This window comes from Phascolarctos cinereus, unplaced genomic scaffold (assembly GCF_003287225.1).
Source record: "Phascolarctos cinereus isolate Bilbo 61053 unplaced genomic scaffold, phaCin_HiC Scaffold_4;HRSCAF=312, whole genome shotgun sequence".
Taxonomy (NCBI): Eukaryota; Metazoa; Chordata; class Mammalia; order Diprotodontia; family Phascolarctidae; genus Phascolarctos; species Phascolarctos cinereus.
In genome coordinates, this window is record NW_027555847.1 from 92,409,669 (window position 1) to 92,432,143 (window position 22,475).

General features: G+C 41.0%; 1 protein-coding gene across 1 annotated transcript; it reads right to left on the minus strand.

The window, feature by feature from the left end:
- Window positions 1-6,291: 6,291 nt before the first annotated feature.
- PRSS42 (serine protease 42) lies at window positions 6,292-19,729 on the minus strand. The gene is given in 6 exon segments (XM_020999253.1): window positions 6,292-6,694; window positions 11,773-11,936; window positions 13,436-13,701; window positions 16,313-16,481; window positions 17,532-17,793; window positions 19,703-19,729. Coding segments are annotated over 6 exon segments (1,128 nt in total). The 3' UTR covers window positions 6,292-6,454.
- Window positions 19,730-22,475: the final 2,746 nt, after the last annotated feature.

Consider the following 22,475-nt stretch of genomic DNA (forward strand, 5'->3'; position numbering starts at 1 on the left):
TTCTTTTGAGCAGGACCCACATATTGTGACTTGGGGGTCCCAGCACCCTAAACCCCTAAATCTCAACATTACTGCCTATAGGGCAAGTTAGATTTCTATACCTACCTGATTATGCTATTCCCTCTTTGAGCCAAATCTGATGAGAGTAAGGTTCAAGCAATGATCATCTCCCTCCCTTCTTTCCCTCTAACTGTAATAGGTTTTTGTGCCTTTTCCTGTAATATAATTTACCCTTGTCACCCTTGTCTGCCTCCTCCTCTCCTTTTCTCCCAGTACAAACTCTTAATTAGACCTGATTAATCCACTTACTTAGATCCATTTAAACCACTTAATTAGATTTTTTAAATCATTACATCAAAGTCAACTTATCAGTGTATACCCCCTTAAAATGGTGTAATAACATTACAATTTTCAAGAGTTACAAGTGTCATCTTCCCTTGTAGGGTTGTAAACAGTTTGCCCTTATTAATAACATGTTGTCTTTTTCTGTCCTATTTACTTTTTTATTTCTCTCTTGAGTCTTGCATTTGAAGATCAAATTTTCTATTGAGCTCTGGTCTTTTTATCAGGAAGGTTTGGAAGTTCCCTATTTTGTTGAATGTCCATCTCTTCCCCTGAAAGAGTATGCTCAGTTTCACTGGGTAGTTGATCCTTGGTTGTAATCCAAGCTCTTTTACCTTACAGAATATCATATTCCACACCCTACGATCTTTTCATGTAAAAGCTGCAAGGTCCTTCATAATCCTCACTGTGGTTCTATGATATTTAAATTGTTTCCTTCTGGCTATCTGCAGTATTTTCTCTTTGACTGGTAATTTTGGAATTTGGCTACTATATTCCTTGATGTTTTCAATTTGGGACCTCTTTCAGGAGGTGATTGGTGGATTCTTTTGATGACTTTTATCCTCTGGTTCTAGGATCTCAGGGCAATTTTCCTTGATGATTTCCTGAAAGATGCTATCCAGGCTCTTTTTTTCATCATGGTTTTCAGGTAGACCAATAATTTTTAAATTGTCCTTCCTGGATCAATTTTCCAGGTCAGTTGTTTTACCAGTGAGGTATTTTACATTTTCATCTATTTTTTCATTCTTTTGCTTCTGTTTGACTGATTCTTGCTCTCTCATAGAGTCATTAGCATCCACTTGCCCAGTTCTAGTTTTTAACAAATTGTTTTCTTCTATTAGATTTTGTGCCTCCTTTTCTATTTGGCCAATTCTGCTTTTTAAGGAGTTCTTTTCCTCAGTGAGTTTTTGTGCCTCCTTTTCTGTTTGGACAATTCTGCATTTTTTCCCCCTTATTTTTATTCAGATATTTTGACATCACATGAAAATAGCTACTGTTTCATAAACTTGCTCCATAATTCTTTTTTTATTAATTAATTTATTTTTAGTTTCAACGTTCACTTCCACAAGATTTTGAGTTCCAAATTTTCTCCTCATCTCCTCCCTCCCCCCACCCCAAGATGGCATGCATTCTGAATACCCCTTCCCCTAATCTGCCCTCCCTTCTATCTCCCCGCCCCTTCTTTTATTCCCTTCCCTTCTGTTTTCCTGTAGGGCAGGATAGATTTCTATACCCCATTGCCTGTATATCTTATTTCCCAGTTGCATGTGAAAACAATTTTTTAGCATTTGTTTTTAAAACTTTGGTTTCCAAATTTTCTCCCTTCCTCCCTTCCCACCCACCCTCATTGAGAAGGCAAGCAACTCAATATAGGTTATAATGTGTAGTAATGCAAAACACTTCCATAGTAGTCATGTTGTGAAAAACTAAGTATATTTCCCTTAATCCTATACTGCCCCCCATTTATTCTATTCTCTCTTTTGACCCTGTCCCTCCTTAGAAATGTTTGCTTTTGATTACCATCCCCCAATCTGCCCTCCCCTCTATCATCTCCCTGCTCTCTTATCTTCTTCCTCCCTATTTTCCTGTAGGGTAAGATAGAGTTCTATACCCAATTGAGTGTGTATGTTATTCCCTCCTTAAGCCAAATCCTATGAGAATAAAATCCATTCATTCCCTCTCACCTTCCCCCACTTCCCCCACTTCCCCTTTACTGTAAAAGCCTTTTCTTGTCTGTGATTCAGTCCTCTGAAGCCTGCTTCAGGTTTGCTGAGGCCTGATTTGCCTATGCATCCATGCTGAACTGCGTTCCTCTCCCAGCCCAGCGCAATAGACCTTTTCAATCAACCATCCAGGTTGTCTTGGGCTGGAAATTTGTTTCAATCTGTCTTTTTGTGGGTTCTGCTGCTTTAGAATTTGTTTACAGCCATTTTTACAGGTATTTGGAGGGGTTTGGGGGAGGGCTCAAGCAAGTCACTGCTTTTACCCTGCCATGTTGGCTCCAGCTCCAGCCCCACCACCACCACCACCACCACCACCACCACCACCAATTCTGATTTTTAAGGAGTTGTTTTCTTCAGTGTACTTTTTTTTACCATTTGGTCAATTGTATTTTTTAAGGATTTGTTTTCTAGTTAATTTTTGTCCTTCTTTTTCCAAACTAATGACTCTCTTTGCATACCTTTCATTTATTTTTTCAATTTTTCTTCTACCTGTCTTATTTGACTTTTAAAATCCTTCTTGAGCTCTTCTAAGAAGGCTTTTTGGGCTTCAGACCAGTTCATATTCCCTTTTGAGGTTTCACATGTGGATTTGTTGACAATGTTTTCCTCTTCTGAATTTCTGCTTTGACCATCCCTGTCCCATAATAAGAATCTACATTGTTCGTTTCTTTTTGCTCATGGCATTTGCTTATTTCCTGATCTTTAAAAAAAATGAGCTCTCCTGTGTGGAACAGGGGGCACTGACCCAAGCTTCTTGTTCTGTGAGCCTGGGGGCTGGTCACTGGCTTTGTGTGCTAGGGCCTCATGTGCTAGCAGTTGGAGGCTATAGAGTTCTGGCAGCTTACCTGGTGCTGGGCTGGAATAAGCGACACTGGAGCTCTAGGGGTAGGATTGGGTTGTCTGGACCCTGTAGTTGCCTGCTCACTTGGGCCTTTCACTCTTTTCTTTGGCTCCTTGCAGATGGATGTTTCACTGCTGCAGGATGTTTCTCCACCTGGAGCTTTCCCTCTTGGAGTTGTGCTTCCCAGAGTTTTGCTAAGGCACCAGGAAACTTGGCTGCCGGAGAACGCCGCTGGGGTGTGGTCATTTTCTGAGCTGGTTTCCACTGGTTCCCTTGTCCATACTGAGGCACTCGGAGGTCCTGGTGTTGGTTCTTGCCTGCTCTACTACCTGGGGTTCAGGATCTCCCACTGTTATACTGAAGTGGGGCTTTCTGCTAGCTTGCTGGGATGTCTCTCGTTTTGTACTGTTCCCCTCCCCCAGAGCAAGAGGGGCCTTTCCCGTTAATCCTCCAAGCTTCCTGGGCTATAGGACTGCTGCACCCCATCTTTCTGCTGGTTCAGCTGCTCCAGAGTTTTTCCTGGGGTGATATTTTCTGGGCTTTCAGGGGTCAATAAGGGAGTGTGAGAATGACTTCTTACTCTGCCACCTTGGCTCCTGGAAGCAGAACTCCCTAGTCTAAGATTCTGAGTCCTGGCTGGGCCTTCTTCCTGGAAGCTCTTTCCACCCTTCGATTTTTCATTGCCGCTTTCTTCTGGTTCTCCTTCCTGTCTGACCACTCTTTCTGAAGTCACATCTCATTATGCCCTTCAGTCAGTGGTGAATGTCCTTCAGGGTTCTGTCCTTGGTCTTCTTTCTTTGTATTTTCCCATGGCAATATCATGCATTTTCATGCTTTCACTATCCCCTCTATACAGATGCAACTCCCCTCCAAATTCCATCTCTAGCTTCAATTTCTCCCTTGATCTCCAGTTTCCCCCCTCCAACTATCTCCTACATATTTCTGCCTGGATATCCTATCAGCCCTGGAAACTCGACAAATCCTAAACTAAATTGAACATGGTTAGTTTTTTTTTCTCCTAGATGTCTTACTGGTACCTCAGATTACATCTATCTGATAATGAAATCATCATCTCACTCTCTTTCACAAGGCTTTCTCACAACTTCTCTCTTTCTGCTGATGATACCACCATCTTCCAAGTCATCCACTCTCCAAAGCTCAGAATTATCTTTTAATCTTCCCTCTCCCAAATCCCACACATCCAATCAGTTGCTGATTCCTGTCAATTCCACTTACACAATTTGCCAACACCTCTCTGGCCCCACTGCCACCATCCTAGGAATGGAACTCATGACCTTTCACCTAGAGTTTTACAATAATCTCCTACAGAAGTTCTCTGCCTCTACCCTCTACTCTAAACAATGCTTCACTTGGGTACCAAAATACTCTTCAGAATATGAAGATGTGGCCATATCATTTCACTGCCTGAAAAACCTCCAATAGGCTCCCTATTGCCCACAGGGAAAAGTACACATTCCTAATTTGTGTATTTAAAGCTCTCTACACTCTGGAGTTAACATATCTTTTCATCCTTATTTCATAGTATTCCCTTCATCCATTCTCCTTTATGTGTTGTTTTTCCCATTAGAATGTAAGCTCCTTGAGGACAGGCTCTGTCTAACTTTTGTATTTGTATTCCCAGTGTTTAATAAAGTGACTAGCACATTGTAAGTGCTTAACAAATGCTTTTTCATTTTCTTCCTTTCTTCTTTCCTTCCTTCCTTCCTTCCTTTCTTCATTCCTTCTTTTTTTCCTTCCTTCCTTTCCTTCTTTCTCTTTCCTTCTTTCTTTCCTTGCTTCCTTACTTTTTTGCTTCCTTCCTTTCTTCCCATCTCTTTTTTAAAATTTAATTTTGTTTTATTTTCATATTTTCTCTCTTCCATCTCCTCTCTACCACTGACATCCGTTCTCCTCTATTTTTTTCCGTCAAACTGAACTACTAGCTCTTCTCTCATCTTGTTCTACCAGCCTCAAAAACTGGGTGGAATGCCCTCCCTCATCTCTGCTTGTTGAAATCCTTCCCTTCCTTCAAAGACCAGGTGTCCTGTCTCCCATGGAGTTTTTCTTGATTCATAAAGCTGAAAGTGAACTCTCCCTCCTGAAATTTTCCTAGAGCATTTTTGTTTACATCTCTCCTTTACCCTTAAACTTTCTCCCTTAGAGCATCCTTATGGCTTCAGATATCCAGAGCTGGAAGGGACCCTTAGAAGCCATCTAGTCCAACCCTTTTACTTTACAAAGGAGGAAACTGAGGCACAGAAAGTTTGAACAACTTGCCCATTGAACCGTAAGCTCTTTATGTTATTTAAGAGGGCAGCTCTTATGTTATTTTTCATCCTTGTTTCTCTATTGCTGTATATAGAGCCTGGCATATTTAAAACATTGAAGAGATGGTACTGATGATCTGTGATACTTGTTGTATACCTATAGCTTCAGTTTATGGCTGTGATCAAAATTATCTCTTAAATGAGTTCAAATAATCCCTCCACTTATCAATAAAGGAGGCTTCTGGTCTTTTGCTTACAAGGGCAGCAATGTTCTCCAGGCAATGGGGGCAATCAGACAGGCCACCAACACCACCAAGGCCTGGTTCAATGAGAGATGGCGATCTAGATGGCACCAGACAAGTTCATCACCAGTTCCAACACCTTTATACCCAGAGATAATACTTTTTCTCTCAGTCAGCTACATACTTTTCTGAAGTTTTATTAATATGAAGCATTAATGATCAAAGACAAGGGTGGATCAAAGGGAATTATGTGCTATCCATCCAGCAAAGGGGAAGTGAAAGGCCTTAGGTCTCTGGCCTGAGAGCAGACAGGGACTAGGGGAGGGAAGAATGATTCCTAGAAGGAGGGAGACATGGAGAGCCATACATCTGATGGCTTCTTTGGGAGGGGAGAACTGAGAGGAAAACGGAGGACCTCAGGAACAGGAAAGTTCTCTCTGTCTTTCCAACAGCCTGCCTTGGTTTGTGTTACATCCATCATCTATGGCCAAAGACCACATTTCAGATCATGGCGCCTGCTCGACAAATAACAAATAAATAAATAAATAAATAAATAAATAAATAAATAAATAAAATAAATAAATGAATAAATAAATGATGAATGAATGAATGAATAAATAAATAAATAAATGAATGAATAAATAAATGGATGAATAAATGAATGAATGAATGAACAAATAAATAAATAAATGAATGAATGAACAAATGAATAAATGAATGAATGAATGAATGAATGAATGAATGAATGAATGAATGAATAAGTGAATGAATGAATGAATGAATGAATGAATGAATGAATAAATAAGTAAATAAAAACAATGACCACAACCAACAACAGCAACTCAAGTTTATAGCTGGCTTTAAGGTTTGCCAGGTGCTTTCCATACTGTAACTGGCTCATCCTCTTGCAACCCAGCCGGGTCAGAGGTTTTGAATGTAAGGAAGGATGAGAAGTCTTTGGAGGGAGCCGTAAGAGTTGAGGAAATTCTGAAAGCAGATAATAGAAGGGGGGCTGAGCAGAGACATGAAGAAACCGGGTCATGGGGTTATCAGGACACACAAGGGGAGCAGCATCGAGACAAATGTGAGGCAGGAAGAGGCCAAAAATAAAGAGCCTTCTTGGTTTATGGTCCTGACGATCCATGTGGAGAATGAACTGACTTTGGTATAAATTCCAGGAATATCGGGTTTTCCACAGCCAATTCCCCAGCTCACTATCCCCACCTGCACCTAGGTGTCCTGTCCAACTTCACAGGCAAGGGGTCCCCCGGAATCCCCCTGGAGAAAGAGAGAGGAATTTAGAGTAGAAACTAGAATCTTGAGAATGGAGTATGAATAAGTGATGAGATTTTATTGATCCCTAGACACCTCAGGAAGGGTAGAAGAATAGCCACAGAAATGGTTCTGTAGGAGATGGGAATGAGAAACCACTTCTCTCACCACATATCAATTTGCCTAACTCCTGCATAAAAAAAAAAGATTGCTCCATGACTTTTGCCATAGCCCCTGAGACCATCCCAACCCCATCATGGCTCCCTGTCTCATCTTCCTCCAGTCTTTCTTCACCATCCTATTCTCTGTCTGGCCACAGGTTCACGCCTGCCAGAGGCTTGATACCAGCAGCTGATTTCTGGACCTGGGCAGGCTGTTCTACAGGGACTCATACCACAGGCACTCAACAGGATAATCTGATGAAATCCCAAATCTTTCTAGCACAATGATTCTTTTTGCCAGATTATTCCAGGAAGTAAAGAGTCATAAACTTAGGGAGGGAGACCCAAAAGGGAAAGAGCCTATTTCCATTATGGCCTACACATTTGCTCAGATTTAGAATATTAACTGTGAAAGGAACCACAGAGACCATCTGGTGCAACCCTTTCATTTTACAGATAATGTAACTGAGGCCCCAAAGGAGGAAATGATTTGCCTGATGTCATACACCTTCTTAGCAGCAGAGCTAGGAATAAAGTTTAAGGGTCCTGTACCATGGCCCTCAGTTCCAAAGAAGGCTTTGGGGGGGGAGGGGGAGACAGTTTGTCTCACAACAACCCAATTCCACTTTAGTGGAATTAGTGTAATTCTAGCTTCTTAAGCTCCCCACCCCAACTCTTACCTCTGTGATCTTGCTTCCTCTGGCTGGCTCTGTCTATGTTTTTCAGAATCTTACCTCTTTGGACCCCATTTGTGTTTGGTTTCCTCTCCTCCACAGATTCTGACCTTGAGGTTTTTCAGCTCTCTCCTTTCCTTGTCCACTGTTTAGACCTAACTTATCAAAGACCATGTAGCAGTGACACTTCTCTGTGCCTGATCCTTCATCTTCAACCCAGCTCTTAACCTCTTTTGTGTCATGGACCCCTTTGGCAGACTGGTAAAGCCTAGTGGACCCTTTTTCAGAATAATTTTTTTTTTGGCAGTTGCAAGTTTTACCTTTTTTTTCTTTTTTAAAAAATATTTATTTTTAGTTTTCAACATTTACTTCCACAAGATTTTGAGTTCCAAATTTTCATCTCATCTCACCCCTTCCCCCACCCCAAGATGGCATGCATTCTGAATACCCCTTCCCCTAGTCTGCCCTCCCTTCTATCTCCCCCCCCCACCTTCCTTTATCCGCTTCCCCTTCAATTTTCCTGTAGGGCAGGATAGATTTCCTGTATTTCTTATTTCCCAGTGGCATGTGAAAACATTTTTTTTAAACATGTCTTTTTAAAACTTTGGGTTCCAAATTTTCTCCGTTTCTCCCTCCCCACCCACCCTCACTGAAAAGGCAAGCAACTCAATATAGATTATATATGTGCAATTATGCAAAACACTTCCATAGTAGTCATGTTGTGAAAAACTCTATTTCACTTAATCCTATCCCACCCCCCCATTTATTCTATTCTTTCTTTTGACCCTGTCCCTCCTCCTAAGTGTTTGCTTCTGATTACCCCCTTTCCCAATCTGCCCTTCCCTCCATCATCCCTCTGCTCTCTTGTCCCCTTCCCCCCTATTTTCCTATAGGGTGAGACAGATCTACATACCCAATTGAGTATGTAGTATAATCCTCTCTCACCCCTTAATTTTATTCTCCAGATATGACCACTTCATCTTCAACTCGCCCTGTGCCATCTATCTATCTATCTATCTATCTATCTATCTATCTATCTATCTGGCTGGCTGGCTATCTATCTATCTATCTATCTAAATATCTATCTATATACATACATATAGTTTTTTCCCTCCAACTACCCTAATACTGACAAAGGTATCATGAGTTATAAATATCATCTTTCCATGCAGGAATGTAAACAGTTCAACCTTAATAAGTCTCTTATGATTTCTCTTTCCTGTTTACCTCTTCATATTCCACTTGAGTCTTGTATTTGAAAATTAAATTTTCTATTCAGCTCTGGTCTTTTCATCAAGAATGCTTGAAAGTCCTCTATTTCCAAAACAACTCTGAGGTACCACATCACACCTATCAGATTGGCCAGCATGACAAAACAGGAAAATGATAAATGTTGGAGATGATGTGGGAAAATTGGAATGCTAATACATTGTTGATGGAGTTGCAAAATGATACAACCATTTTGGAGAACAATTTGGAACTATGCCCAAGGGGCTACAAAAATGTGCATACCCTCTGACCCAGCAATAGCACTTCTAGGGCTATATCCCAAAGAGATCAAACAAATGGAAAAAGGACCCACATGTACAAAAATATTCATAGCAGCTCTTTTTGTGGTGGCAAAGAATTGGAAATTGAGAGGATGCCCATCAATTGGGGAATGGCTGAGCAAGTTGTGGTATATGAATGTAATGGAATACTATTGTGCTATAAGAAATGATGAACATGCTGACTTCAGAAAAACCTGGAAAGACTTCTATGGTCTGATGCTGAGTGAAGTGAGCAGAACCAAGAGGACTTTGCACACAATAGCAGCCACGTTATGCAATGACTAAGAATGTTAAACTGAACCCTTCTCAGCATTACGAGGATCTAAGACATCTCCAGAGGCCTCAGGATAGAAAATGCTGTCCACATCCAAAGAAAGAACTATAGAAGTCCAATCGTTATCACTTATTTTTACCTTCTGTTGAGTTTTGTTTCATCTTTCTGATGGTTCCTCCTATTGGTTTTAATTTTTACTTACAACTTCACTAATGTGAAAATATGTTTAATGGGTATGTAAAAAAAATTAAATTTGAACTGTCTATGGAAAAAAAAGAAAGAAAGAAAGAAAGAAAGAAAGAAAGAAAGAAAGAAAGAAAGAAAGAAAGAAAGAAAGAAAGAAAGTCCTCTATTTCACTGAATGACCATTTTTTCCCCTGAAGGATTATACTCAGTTTTGCTGGGTAGGAGATTCTTGGTTGTAATCCTATCTACTTTGCCCTCGGAATATTATATTCCATGCCCTGCAGTCCTTTAATGTAGAAGCTGCTAAATCTTGTGTTATCCTGATTGTGTTTCCATAGTACTTGAATTGTTTCTTTCTGGCTGCTTGTAATATTTTCTCCTTGACCTGGGAACTCTGGAATTTGCCTACAATATTCCTAGGAGTTTTCCTTGGGGGATCTCTTTCAGGAGGAGATTGGTGGATTCTTTCAATTTCTATTTTGCCCTCTGGTTCTAAAATATCAGGGCAGTTTTCCTTGATAATTTCTTAAAGATGATGTCTAGGCTCTTCTTTTGATCATGGCTTTCAGATAGTCCAATAATTTTTAATTTATCTCCCCTGGATCTATTTTCCAGGTCAGCTATTTTTCCAATGAGATATTTCACATCATTTTCTAATTTTTCATTCTTTTGGATTTGTTTTATAATGTATTGATTTCTCATAAAGTCACTAGCTTCTAATTGCTCTATTCTAATTTTTAATGAAATATTTTCTTCAGTAAGCTTTTGGACTTCCTTTTCTATTTGGTCCATTCTGCTTTTTAAGGCATTCTTCTCCTCATTGGCTTTTTGGACCTCTTTTGCCATTTGGGTTAGACTATTTTTTAAAATGTTATTTTCTTCAGTATTTTGGGGGGTCTCCTTTAGCAAGCTGTTGACTTGTTTTTCATGATTTTCTTGCATCACTCTCATTTCTCTTACCAGTTTTTCCTCTACTTGTCTTACTTGCTTCTCAAAATCCTTTTTGAGCTCTTCCAAGGCCTGGAACTGATTCATATTTTTCTTGGAGGCTTTGTATGTAGAAGCTTTGACTTTTTTGTCTTCTTCTTCTTGTATATTTTGATCTTCTTTGTTACCAAAAAAAAAAAAATTCTATGGTCTGACTCTTTTTGTGAGGCTTGCTCATGATCCCAACCAATTACTTGAGTTTTAAACTTTTTGTTAAGGTAAGAGTCTGCTTCCAATGTGGAGAATGTACTGTCCCAAGCTTCGGGGGTTTGTACAGCTGTTTTCAGAGATACCTGTAGGGACCTGTAAATTTTCAGTTCTTCCAAGGTGGTATGATAAGGGGCGAGGTGTTTACTCCTTTCCTGGCCTGTGCTCTGGTCTGTGAGTGACCACAGGCACTCTTTTCTGCCTTGGAACTATGAGGAGCATTTTCTCTGCACCACTACCACGATTTCTACCACACCAGCACTCCTCCTCTCCCCAGGACCGCCACTCAGAACTGTGACCCAGATCCATGCACAGGCAAAGCAAGAGATTCCTGCAGTCTCCCTCTGGTCAGCCACCTGATTCTCACCTCAGTCTGTGGGCCGGAACTCAGGACCCGCCACCACCCTGGGACCAAGCTCAGGGATTGGGGCTGGGACCTAGCTTCTCTCTCTCACTGCAGAAGCATACTTTTCCCACTGACCTTCTAAGTTATCTTTGGCATTCGTGGGTTGAGAAGTCTGGAAACTGCCACAGCTGCCTGTGATTCAGTCCTCTGAGGCCTGCTCCAGGTTTGCTGCAGCCTGTGTGCCCATGCCAAACTGTGCTCCTCTCACCACCTGGCACAATGTACCTTTCTGATCAACCATCCAGGTTGTCTTGGGCTGGAAATTTGTTTCACTCTGTCTTTTTATGGGTTCTGCTGCTTTAGAATTCATTTAGAGTCATTTTTTACAGGTATTTGGAGGGGTTTGGGGGAGAGCTCAAGCAAGTCACTGCCTTCACTCTGCCATCTTGGCTCCACCCCCCAGAACAATGTTTTTGAAAGCATAAAACAAAACATATTGGATTATGAAGGAAAGCAGTTACATTGACATCCATTTATCAACATATTAACAAAAAGAAATTCATGGATCCAATGTTAAGAACCAGTGTGTCAGCAAAGCTCCAGAAAGGCTATTATCCCAGACAGTCCTGATATTTGTTGCTAATATTCAGAACCCATGGTAACAGGTGGGGAGGGTGAAGGAGGATGGGAGGAACTAACCTGACAGGCATCTTTTCCTTCTGGATGATAGGCACAGAGCATCTTTTTGTCAACAATGGATACAAATGCTGAGATCAACAAGGACTTTCTCAACATTTTGTTGCAGTACGTTCTTTCAATAATGTATAGATCAATTTCCAGGAGCACAAGAGGATGTGAATCTTCTGTGGGCAGGGATGCTGGAGGTTAATAGGCTATAATACAGACAAAGGGTGAACTCTTCTCCTGAGTTCTCCGCAACCCTGGGAACCACTCACACCCTGCTTCTGCTTCAGCACATCAGCAAAAGCCAGAACTCACTACAAAGGCAAAGACTCCACCCAACAATGGTTCAGAATGCCAAGCCTTGGTCCCTTGGCTACAGAGTCCACTCACAATGTCTAGAAGGGAAAGAGGTATGAAAGCCATGCACATGAAGGGGAGAAAGGGCTACAGAAGGGGTAGCTGTGGGCACAGGTCAGGGACTCACTACTTAGAATAATAATTATAATCTCTTGCATTGATTCACGGCTTTCTTCTTTTCAGGACCTTCAAGAAGCCTTCCCTGCCCCCTCTAGCCCATAGTGAGTTTTCTCTCCTCTGAGTTCCTATAGTTCTGACTGTCTGCTCCTCATCTGCTATATACAAGGTCAGAACTACCCTGGGTCCTTGAGATTAGAATCTCAAAGTGGTAATGGACCTCGGAGGTCACTTAGTCCTATCTCCATCTAGATCAGGAATCCCTTTTACATTATTCATGATGATGGTCATCTATACTAGGCTTGAACTCTTTCAGTAATAAGAGGTTCACTGAAGGCAGCTTGTTCCATTAAGGAACCACTCACAATGTGAGCAAATTTCTCCTAATTTTCCTTGATCTAATCTGATCCTCAAAATACTTCACTAGGGATTCTTAAACGGGGGTCTGGGAACTTGAGTTTTTAATACAGTTATTCCTTCCACATGGCGGGGATTAGGGGCATGCCGCTTTCCCCACCTCATACCTCCCAGATTTGAAAAATCCACATAAAATTTTTTGGCCCTCCCTTTGTACCAGAGAAGAAGTCTGAATCTTTTTTTTCTTTAATGGGCTGTTTACAATGCCTTATTGTAAAGTTTAGGTTAAGTATTTGGTCACAGGCTGTGTGTTGTCTGCTGGCCTTTGCATGTCAACTCCCCCAAAATTCCTATTTAATTTCTTATGCAGACCCATGATCTATCTAAATCCCGACAGGGAAAGTTGAGATGTGGAAGGGATAACTGTATTTTGAAAGCTGCACCTCAATATAGTTGTCTTCCTCTGTATTACAATGTATTCAACCTGATGCATTTAAAACTGTCATGCTAAGGATTCCATGGGTTTTACCGGACTGCCCAAAGGGCCCCATGACACATAAAAGTTTAGAATTCCTGCACTAGTGAGCTATACAGGCACATGTCTGCCTATGGGCACCAAACTAACCATTCAGAGACCCTCAGCTCTAGCCATTCCCTATCTCCTCCCTCCCTCTCCCACCCCTCACCCCTGACCTCCAGGAAGGCTCTTATCATCAGGGAGAGGAAAGTTCACCAGCCGGAGGTCAGAGCTCCCACTGCCTCCAAGCTCAATCTTGTAGACTTAGCAGAAAAGGGCAGCTCTTGGCTCTCTATGGGGAAGGTCAACAACCACATTCCCCTGTCTCACCCTTCTTCTCTTTAGTCTGGCCCCATCCTGCCATCCAGCAGCGGGTCCTGTTCTTCAAGTGGAATTTGCTGGAAGGTAGGCAGATAGGTTGAATCTTCTGGGTGAGTGTCACAGGAGATTCCAAGTGTACAAGGGCAAGGTCATTCTTGACGAAAATGAATTCTGAGTAAGAGGGATGGATAAGGATGTCCTTGACAGTGGCGACGGTACTGTTCTCAGAAGTATAATAGGATGTATCTCCAAGCTTCACAGTGTAATTGTAATCCCTGTGAGAAAGAAAAAAAAATCATAAAACATGCACCTCCAGCAACATCCATGTTCTTGGGTAATTTCATATGAATATAGACATGGTATCCAAACTCTTCTCCCTGGGATTTCAGGCCTCCTCCAGTCCGGCCGTAGCTTCCTTTGACTCACACACACCAACCCTCAGCTCCAACCTTACTCATCTCTTGCTTGTTTCAGATACATGGCATTCTCTTCCCTTTCATTTGGGCCTTTGGTCACACTACCCTATCCCTTTCTCCCCAACCCACCTACCTCTGGGTCCAGTGATACCCTTTCTTCTTTCTGTTTCCTCCTCTTAAGCCCTGTGAAACCCAAAATCTCCAAAAAGCCTTCTCTGACCCCTCCAGTCCACAAGTAGTCTCTCCTCTGAATTCCTATCTGTGCTATTCTTCTGCCACACGCATCGTCATATCTACACTGTCTTATCTTTTATTTTATTTTATTTTGATAATTTATTTATTTTTAGTTCTCAACATTCACTTCCACAAGATTTTGAGTTTTAATTTTTCTCCCCCTCCCACTCCTCTCACCACCCAAGACAGCATGCAATCTGATATAGGTTTTACTTATACATTCATATTAAGCATATTTTCCCATTGGTCATGATGTAAAGAACAATTAGAACTAATGGGAGAAACCATGAGTATGAAGCAATAAAGCAAAACCACAAAAAAAAAGGAGAGCCAATAGAATGCTTCCATCTGCATTCAGACTGCACAGTTCTTTCTCTGGATGTGGATAGCAATTTCCATCGTCAGTCTTTTGGAGTTGTCTTAGATTCTTTTTTTTTTTTTGGCAAGGCAATGGGGTGAAGTGACTTGCCCAGGGTCACACAGCTAGTAAGTGTCAAGTGTCTGAAACCAGATTTGAACTCTTAGATTCTTGCATTGCTGTGAAGAGCCAAGTTTATCAACGTCAGTCATGGCACAACGTGACTGTTACTGTGAACAACGTTCTCTTGGTTCTGCTCATTTCCCTCTGCATCAGTTCATGTAAGTGTTTCCAGGTTTTTCTGTAGTCTGCCTGCTCATTATTTCTTACAGCACAACAGTACTCCATCACATTCATATACCACAGCTTGTTCAGCCATTCCTCAATTGATGAGCATCCCCTCAATTTCTAATTCTTTGCCGGCACAAACAGAGCTGCTATAAATATTTTTGTAATGTGGGTCCTTTTCCCATTTTTATAAATCTCCTTGGGATACAGACCTGGAAGTGGTATTGCTGGTCAAAGGGTATGCCTTTAGGCATAGTTCCAAATTGCTCTCCAGAATGGTTGGATCAGTTCCACCAACAATGCATTAGTGTTCCAATTTTCCCACATCTCCAACATTTATCATTATCTTGTTTTGTCATGTTAGCCAATCTGATAAGTGTGATGTGGTACTTCAGAGTACACTAGGTCATCTTTTCAACAGCCTAACCAGCTAAACGAGAAACCATGCTCAAAAGGCTTTAATACTTTCCCATCTGGAACTTCCACTCTGGGGTCCCTTCCCCTGATTGGCTGCTGCCATTGCTCTAGGCAAAGTCTATAACTTTCCAGACTAGACTGCCTCCTCCTTGTCACCACTCTGTTAAGTGGGGGGGGGGGTCTCTCTGTGGAAGAATGTAAATTCTCTGTCAGCAGGAGCAGCTTTGTTTTGTATTTCTGTCTCTAGCACCTAGTATAGTGCTTAGCGCCATAGCTAATGCTTGTGGAATGCTTTTTCATTCATTCTTTACATTTATTATACACTGTTTTTAAAAGCAGGCTGTATGAAATAGAGATTCGTGGCTTTACATGTAACCTTTTGTGTGTGTTCTGAGTCCTCAACAAGACTTTAAGCTCTGAGAACAGGGATTCCCCAAGGTACCTAGTACAATCAACCGATTAAGAAACATTTGTTAAATGCCTGTTATGTGGCTAGCACCTTGCTAAGCACTCAAGACAAAAAGAAGCAAAAAACAGTCCCTGCCCTCAAGGCACTTACAATCTAATGGGAAGATAACTTGCAAACAAATATATACAAAGCAAGCTATATAGTGGCTAAATAGGAAATAATTAATAGAGGGGAGACATCAGGATTAAGAGGGGTTGAGGAAGGCTTCATGTAGAAGGTGGGCTTTTAGTTGAGACTTAAAGCCAAGGAAGTCATTAGTCAGAGAAGAGAAGGAAGAGCATTCCAGGCATAGGGTACAGGAGCCAAGAGTTGGAGGGTCTTGTTTGTGAAACTGCCAGGAGGCCAGTATCACTGGAGAGAAGCATGTATTTCAGAGAGTAAGGTATAAGAAGACTGGAAAGGTAAGAGAGGGCCAGGCTGCAGAGGGCTTCGAATGTTAAACAGAGGATTTTGTACAGTGGCCCTAAATATTGAATGCACTCAGCAAATGTTTTGCACAGGGACTGATATACTTAATAAATGCTTTTTGACTGATTGATTGATAGGGGCAAGAAGAGGAGAGGTGTTGTCCCAATTTAGGTACAATTTCCCTGGAGGAACGAAGAGTATTTTCATCTCTCTGGCTTTGGGGGGAATTCATGGTGATCAGTATCTGAGGTAGTTTTCCTCCCACATGTGTATGGTATGGCAAGGGGTAAACTCACCACAAGACGCAGTGTGCAGCTGTCAACACCCATTCGGTATCAATGAGGGATCCTCCACACATATGCTTGTGATAAACTTGCAGGCTCATCTGCCAGGGCCACCTTGCTGGTGGGGCAGCATGTCCACAAATGACTTTCCTAAATGGATGGTATTGGCCACAAGATATACCTGAGGGGAAGAAGACAGATAGGCATGGAAAGCAGGAGGGAAGGAGAAAGACACAAAGACAGAAAGACAGGCAGAGACATAGAGAAGAGAGAGAAACAGAACATAAGAGAAGAGAGAGAGAGAGAGAGAGAGAGAGAGAGAGAGAGAGAGAGAGAGATTAAAGTGGTACACTACTTCTCCCATTAAATGGGATGACAGGAGTTCATAGAGCCTTGGAGACGATCCTTAGAATTCATCTAATCCAATCCCCTCCTTTTCCAGAGAAGGAAGGCTTGCCTGAGATCCCATAGCTGGTAAACAAAGTGATGTGATTTGGCCCTTGGATTTCTGCCTCCAAATCCAGGGTCCTTTATACAACCACCAGTAATGACAGTGTTTCCATGGGATCTCTGACAATGGGAGCCTTTTTCCCTCCTTAAGTCTGTGGCTCCATGAACAGGAATATTGGGGAAGGGAGCATATCTCTGCTTTCTTCTACTTCCCGGCTCTCCATAAGCCAACCCATGGATTCATTGAGGCTCAAGTATCTCACAACTGTTTCTCCTCCCAAGGCCCCACACAAGGCTCAAGTCCCTGAAAATAACTGATGGACAGAAAGTGGGTCACTGTATCCCATAGATATCAAATGGGTGGGAGAGGGGAGAAAAAGTAACTTGGCCCAACGAATGAATAGCAGCAATGAATATCCTGCATTTTCTTGGACTGTAGGTCTGTGTCCCTGTCTTCCTAATCAATCTCCCTTCCTCCCCCCTTTCTCTTCTTCCATCCAGCTGAGTTTCCCATCTGTTCCGGCCACCCTGAGGATAATGCCCCCCCCCGACCTCACCCCAGGTTCACCCCCCTCCCATCTCTCCCAAATCCAGCTCTATTTTGCCCCATGACACCTGTCCCCAATAACGTACCTCATCTCCCCTAAACCCTCACGGTCTCAAATAAGACAATATTTGTAAAGCTCTTAGCACGTAATAGGGGCTTAATAAATGTGCATTCCTTTTCCCTCCCCCTAGATCCCAGCAGACCCCTCTGAATATGGAAGGGGGGGACCCTCACCAGGTTCACTGTATGGCGTGAATAGCAGCAGCAGCAGCAAGAAGGACAGCAGAAGCCCTAGGGGGGCTGTAAGATGCAGACCCCCAACCCTGAGCAGCCCCATTGATAGCCCTGCCCCCTTAGGACAGGGGAGACCATAGGGAGGGTGGGGAGGGCTCCCAGAAGTCCCAGTAACCATAACTCGCTCGACTGCCCCCAGTGTCCCTTTCCCAAGGCTCTTCTTAGCACTGGGGACCCCAGAAGCTTCCTGCACACTCCCTCTCTACAGAGCCCCCTGGTAATCAGAATCCCTAGTGCTAGAGGACCCTGCACAGAGCCCCCTAGTGCTGAGGACTTCACAGTCCCCTCTCTGCAGCGCCCCCTAGTGCTGGGGACCTCTAAGGACCAAAAGAGCATCTTTGGGGAAAGCAGGCATCATTTCAGAATCTCACAGGTGGAAGAACCTGAGAGGTCTTCTAACCCACTATTCAACTCCCAGGGGGCAAGTCACCCTGCCCCTGCAAATCTCATTCTCCTACAGTGACCTCCAATCTGCCATTGGGCAACTTAAATCATCATCCAATTGAATTTATTTTTATGAAGTTGTTATTAAAAGGTCTTTCTTGTGGTATATGATTATGATGGAATACTTTTGTGCTATAAGAAATGACAAACAGGACGATTTCAGAAAAGCCTGGGAAAATTTATATGAACTGATACAAAGTGAAAGTGAGCAGAACCAGGAGAACATTGTACATAGTTACAGCAATTTTGTTAAGGATGATCAGCTGTGAAAGACTTAGCTACTCTGATCTGATCAAGACAATTATCTAAGACAGTTCTGAAGGATTTATGATGAAAAGTGCTATCCTACAGCCACAGGGAGAATTGATGAAATCTAAGTGCAAAATGAAGCATATTTTTTTCACTCTATTTTTTGTCCTTTTTTTTCCACAAACATGGCTAATAAGGAAATGTGTTTTACACGATTTTGCATGTATAATTGATGTCACATTTCCTGCCTTCTCAATGGGTAGGGGAGGGGCATGTGGCAAGGAAAGAATTTCAGACTCAAATTTTTTTAAAACATGAATGTTAAAAAATAAATAATTTCTTGGGTTTTTTAAAAGGTCTTTCTTGTATTGTGTCAACTATTATTCAGCACCTACTATGTGCCAGGTGATATAAAGAAGGGTAAAAGAAAAGTCTTTACTTTCAAGAAGCTCACAGTCTAATAATGGGGGAAACAACATGCAAACAATTATGTATAAGCAAACTATATTCAGGATAAACTCGAAATAATCAAGAGAGAGAAGGCACTAGAGTTAAGGCAATTAGGAAAGGCTTCCTGTAGAAAGTGAGATTTGTGCTGAAAATTGTTTTTCCTATTACTTCCCCTTGTTCATGGAATGTCTAATCTTTCTTTTACGTCTCTTCAGATACTTGAAGGCAGCTATCTTGGACCTCCTGTGTTTTCTTCTCCAGGCTAAACATCCTCAGTTCTTTAAACTGGTACTACAATTATACTGTTTCCATATCTTACACTATTCTGATCACTGTTCTGTGGACATCCACCAGTGTGCTAATATCTGTCTTAAACTGGTGGAACCCAATCCTAAACCCAGTTCTCCAGATGTGATCTGAGCAGAGGACAATGTGACTGTCATCTTTTCATTCTTTCTGAATGTCTTTGAATGCAGCCCAAAATCACATTAACTTTTTCAGTAATGAGTTCATACTATTAGTTCACCCTGAGTTTTTATTTGACTAATACCCCCCCCAAACACCTCCATGTTATTTTATGTTAAGTTTGCATTTCCCTGGCCTTGTACCTGTGTAACTGATATTTCTTACTATGAGTGTAATAAACTCACAAAATGAACATTTCTCTCTATAAAGTAAAACATAAAAATAAAATTTTGAGAAGCTGTAAATCTTTATTTTGGAAAAAAAAAACCCACCATACCTATAACAAGTAAGTACAGTGAAGCAAAACAATGAGTGGCAGCTTTGGCATAGCAGACTGAGGACTAGTCTTGAGGTCAAGAAGATCTAGGTTCATAGCATCCCTGTTTTCTCCTGGCTGTGTGACCTGGGGCAAATCATTTAACTTCTCAATGTTCCAGGCAACTTTCTAAGACTATAATTCATAGAGAAGGTAACAACCTGTCGCACAGAGGAAATTCCCTCACCTGGGAGTTTCCTATGCCAATGTCCATAGCCCTATCCTAAGGAAAATAAACACACATTTGCTATGTGCAAAAAATGTATGATATGCTTCATTCTGCACCTTGAATCCATTACCTTCCCACCAGAAGGTGTGTAAGCCTGCTTCACCATCCATCCTCTGGAATTATGATTGGTCATTGCATTGATCAGAGTTCTTGAGACCTACAAAATTGTTTTTCTCTACTATGTTACTGTTACTATATAAATTGTTTTCCTGGTTCAGCTCACTTCACACAAGTTGTCTCAGATATCACTGAAACTATTTCTTTTGTTACTTCTTATTGAGGAGTAATAGTCCATTACACTCATATATCATAACTTGGCCATCCCTTAATCGATGGACATCTTTTTTGTTTACAATTCTTTGCTGTTAAAAAAAAGGTGCTATAAATATTTTTGTAGAAATGAAACATTTTTCTTCTTTCTTTGATTTCTTTGGTGTATAAGCCTAGTAGTGGTACTGCTAAATCAAAGTTTCAATTGAGTGACTTTGTGGACATAGTTACAAATTACTTTCCACAATAGATGGATCAATTTACAGTTTCACCAAGAGAGCACCATCGTGTCTGTCTTCCTTCAGTCTAATTGACAGGGTTTTTTCTTCTTTTTTTATCATCTTTGACAATCTGATGAGTGTGGAAGTGGGAATTTCAGAGTTGTTTTAATTTGCACTTCTCTAATTATTAGTGACATGGAACATGTTTTTCATATGGCTGTTAAGAACTTGGATTTCTTCCTTTAAGAATTACCTGTTCATATCCTTTGATCATTTAACTACTATGGAATGGCTATCATTCTTCTATATTTGAATCCATTGCTTATATATTTTAGTATCAGAGAAATATGTTGCAAAGATTTTTCTCTAATTGTTTCTCTTCTCATTTCTTATTTTTTAAATTTGAATTTTATGGTTATTTTTAGTTTCACATTCTCTCCTTCCCTCCACTCTTTCCTCCATCCATTGAGAAGGCAAGAAATATGATACCCATTATACATACACAGTCATGCAAGACATTTCTGCATTGGTCATAAATTTTAAAAAAAATAAAAATAAAGGAAAAATATGCTTCAGTCAGCACTGAATCCATCAGTTCTCCATCTGGAGGTAGATAAAATTTTATATCATGAGTCAGTTACTAAGCCTTATGATATTGCTGTTACTGTGTAAATTGTTCTCTTGCTCACTTTACTTTGTTATTATTGTTTTTGTCCCATAATTTCAGTTGTGTCCAACTCTTTGTGATGCCATTTGGGGTTTTCTTGGCAGAGATACTGGAGTGACTTGCCATTTCCTTCTCCAGCTCATTTTTACAGATGAGGAAACTGAGGCAGTATTAAGTGACTTGCCTAGCATCACAAAGCTAGTGAGTGTCTGAGGCCAGATTTGAACTCAGAAAGATTAATATTCCTGATTCCTAGTCCATTGCTCTATCCACTGCTTCACCTAGTCACCATCACTTCCTTTTGCATCAGTTCGTGTAGTCTTTCCCAGGTTTTCTGAAACAATCCCCTTCATCATTTCTTATGGCATAATAGTATTTCATCACATTCATATACCACAACTCAGCCATTCCCCAGCTGGTGGGCATCCCCTTAGTTTCTAATTCTTTGCTACCACAAAAAGAGTTGCCATTAATATTTTTCTTTGATCTCCTTGGGGTATAAACCTAGTAGTGATATTTCTGGGTCAAAAGACATTCACTGTTTTGTAGCCCTTTCAGCATAGTTTTATACTGTTCTCCAAAATGGTTGGACTACTTAGCTCCACCAACAGTGCATTAGTGTACCTATTTTCTTATGTCCCATCCAGCATTTGTCATTTTCCTTTTCTGTCATTTTAGTTAAACTTATGGGTATGAGGTGATACTTCAGAGTTGTTTTAATTTGTACTTCTCTAATTATTAGTGATTTAGAGCATCTTCAATGTAGTTATTGGTAGCTTTGATTTCTTTCCCTGAAAACTTCCTGTTGGTATCCTGACCATTTATAAATTGGAGAATGGCTCCTATTTTTATAAATCTGGCTCAATTCTCTATATAGTTGAGAAATGAGAACTTTATCAGACAAACTTTCTGCATGATTTCCCCCAGTTTCCTTCTTTTCTTCAATTTTGGCTGTATTGGTTTTGTTTGTGCAAAAAAAAACCACTTTAATCTTATGAAATCAAAATTATCCATTTTACCTCCTGTGAGCCTCTCTATTTCTTGCTTGTTCATTATCCATAGATCTGACCGGTAATTTCTCCCAAGTTCACCTAATCGTCTTTTGACAATATCCTTTATGTCTAAGTCATTTACCCATTTGGGGCTTATCTTGGTGCATGGTGTGATATGTTGGTCTATGTCTAACTTTCCCTTCTCATTTCAACAGCATTGATTTTGTTTGTGCAAAACTTTTAAATTTCATGCTATCAAAATTGCCCATTTTCTTTTCTGTGATCCTCTCCATTCTTTCTTTGTTTATGAACTCACCCCCTATCCATAGTAGCAAAAGGTATTTTCTTCTTTGCTCTTCTAATGTGTTTATGGCCTCTTATATCTAGGTCATGTATCCAATTGGAGCTTATTATGGAATATAGTGTGAGCTGCTCTAGCTACTCTGAGAACATTTTACTTTTGGCTTAAGTCCAAGGGGTTTTCACTAGTAACGGGGCAGGGAGGAGGGAGGGGGAAGAAAAAAGACACCCAGAGTACAAACATGAATGAGGTATAGAAGAGATAGTTTTATTCCTACACA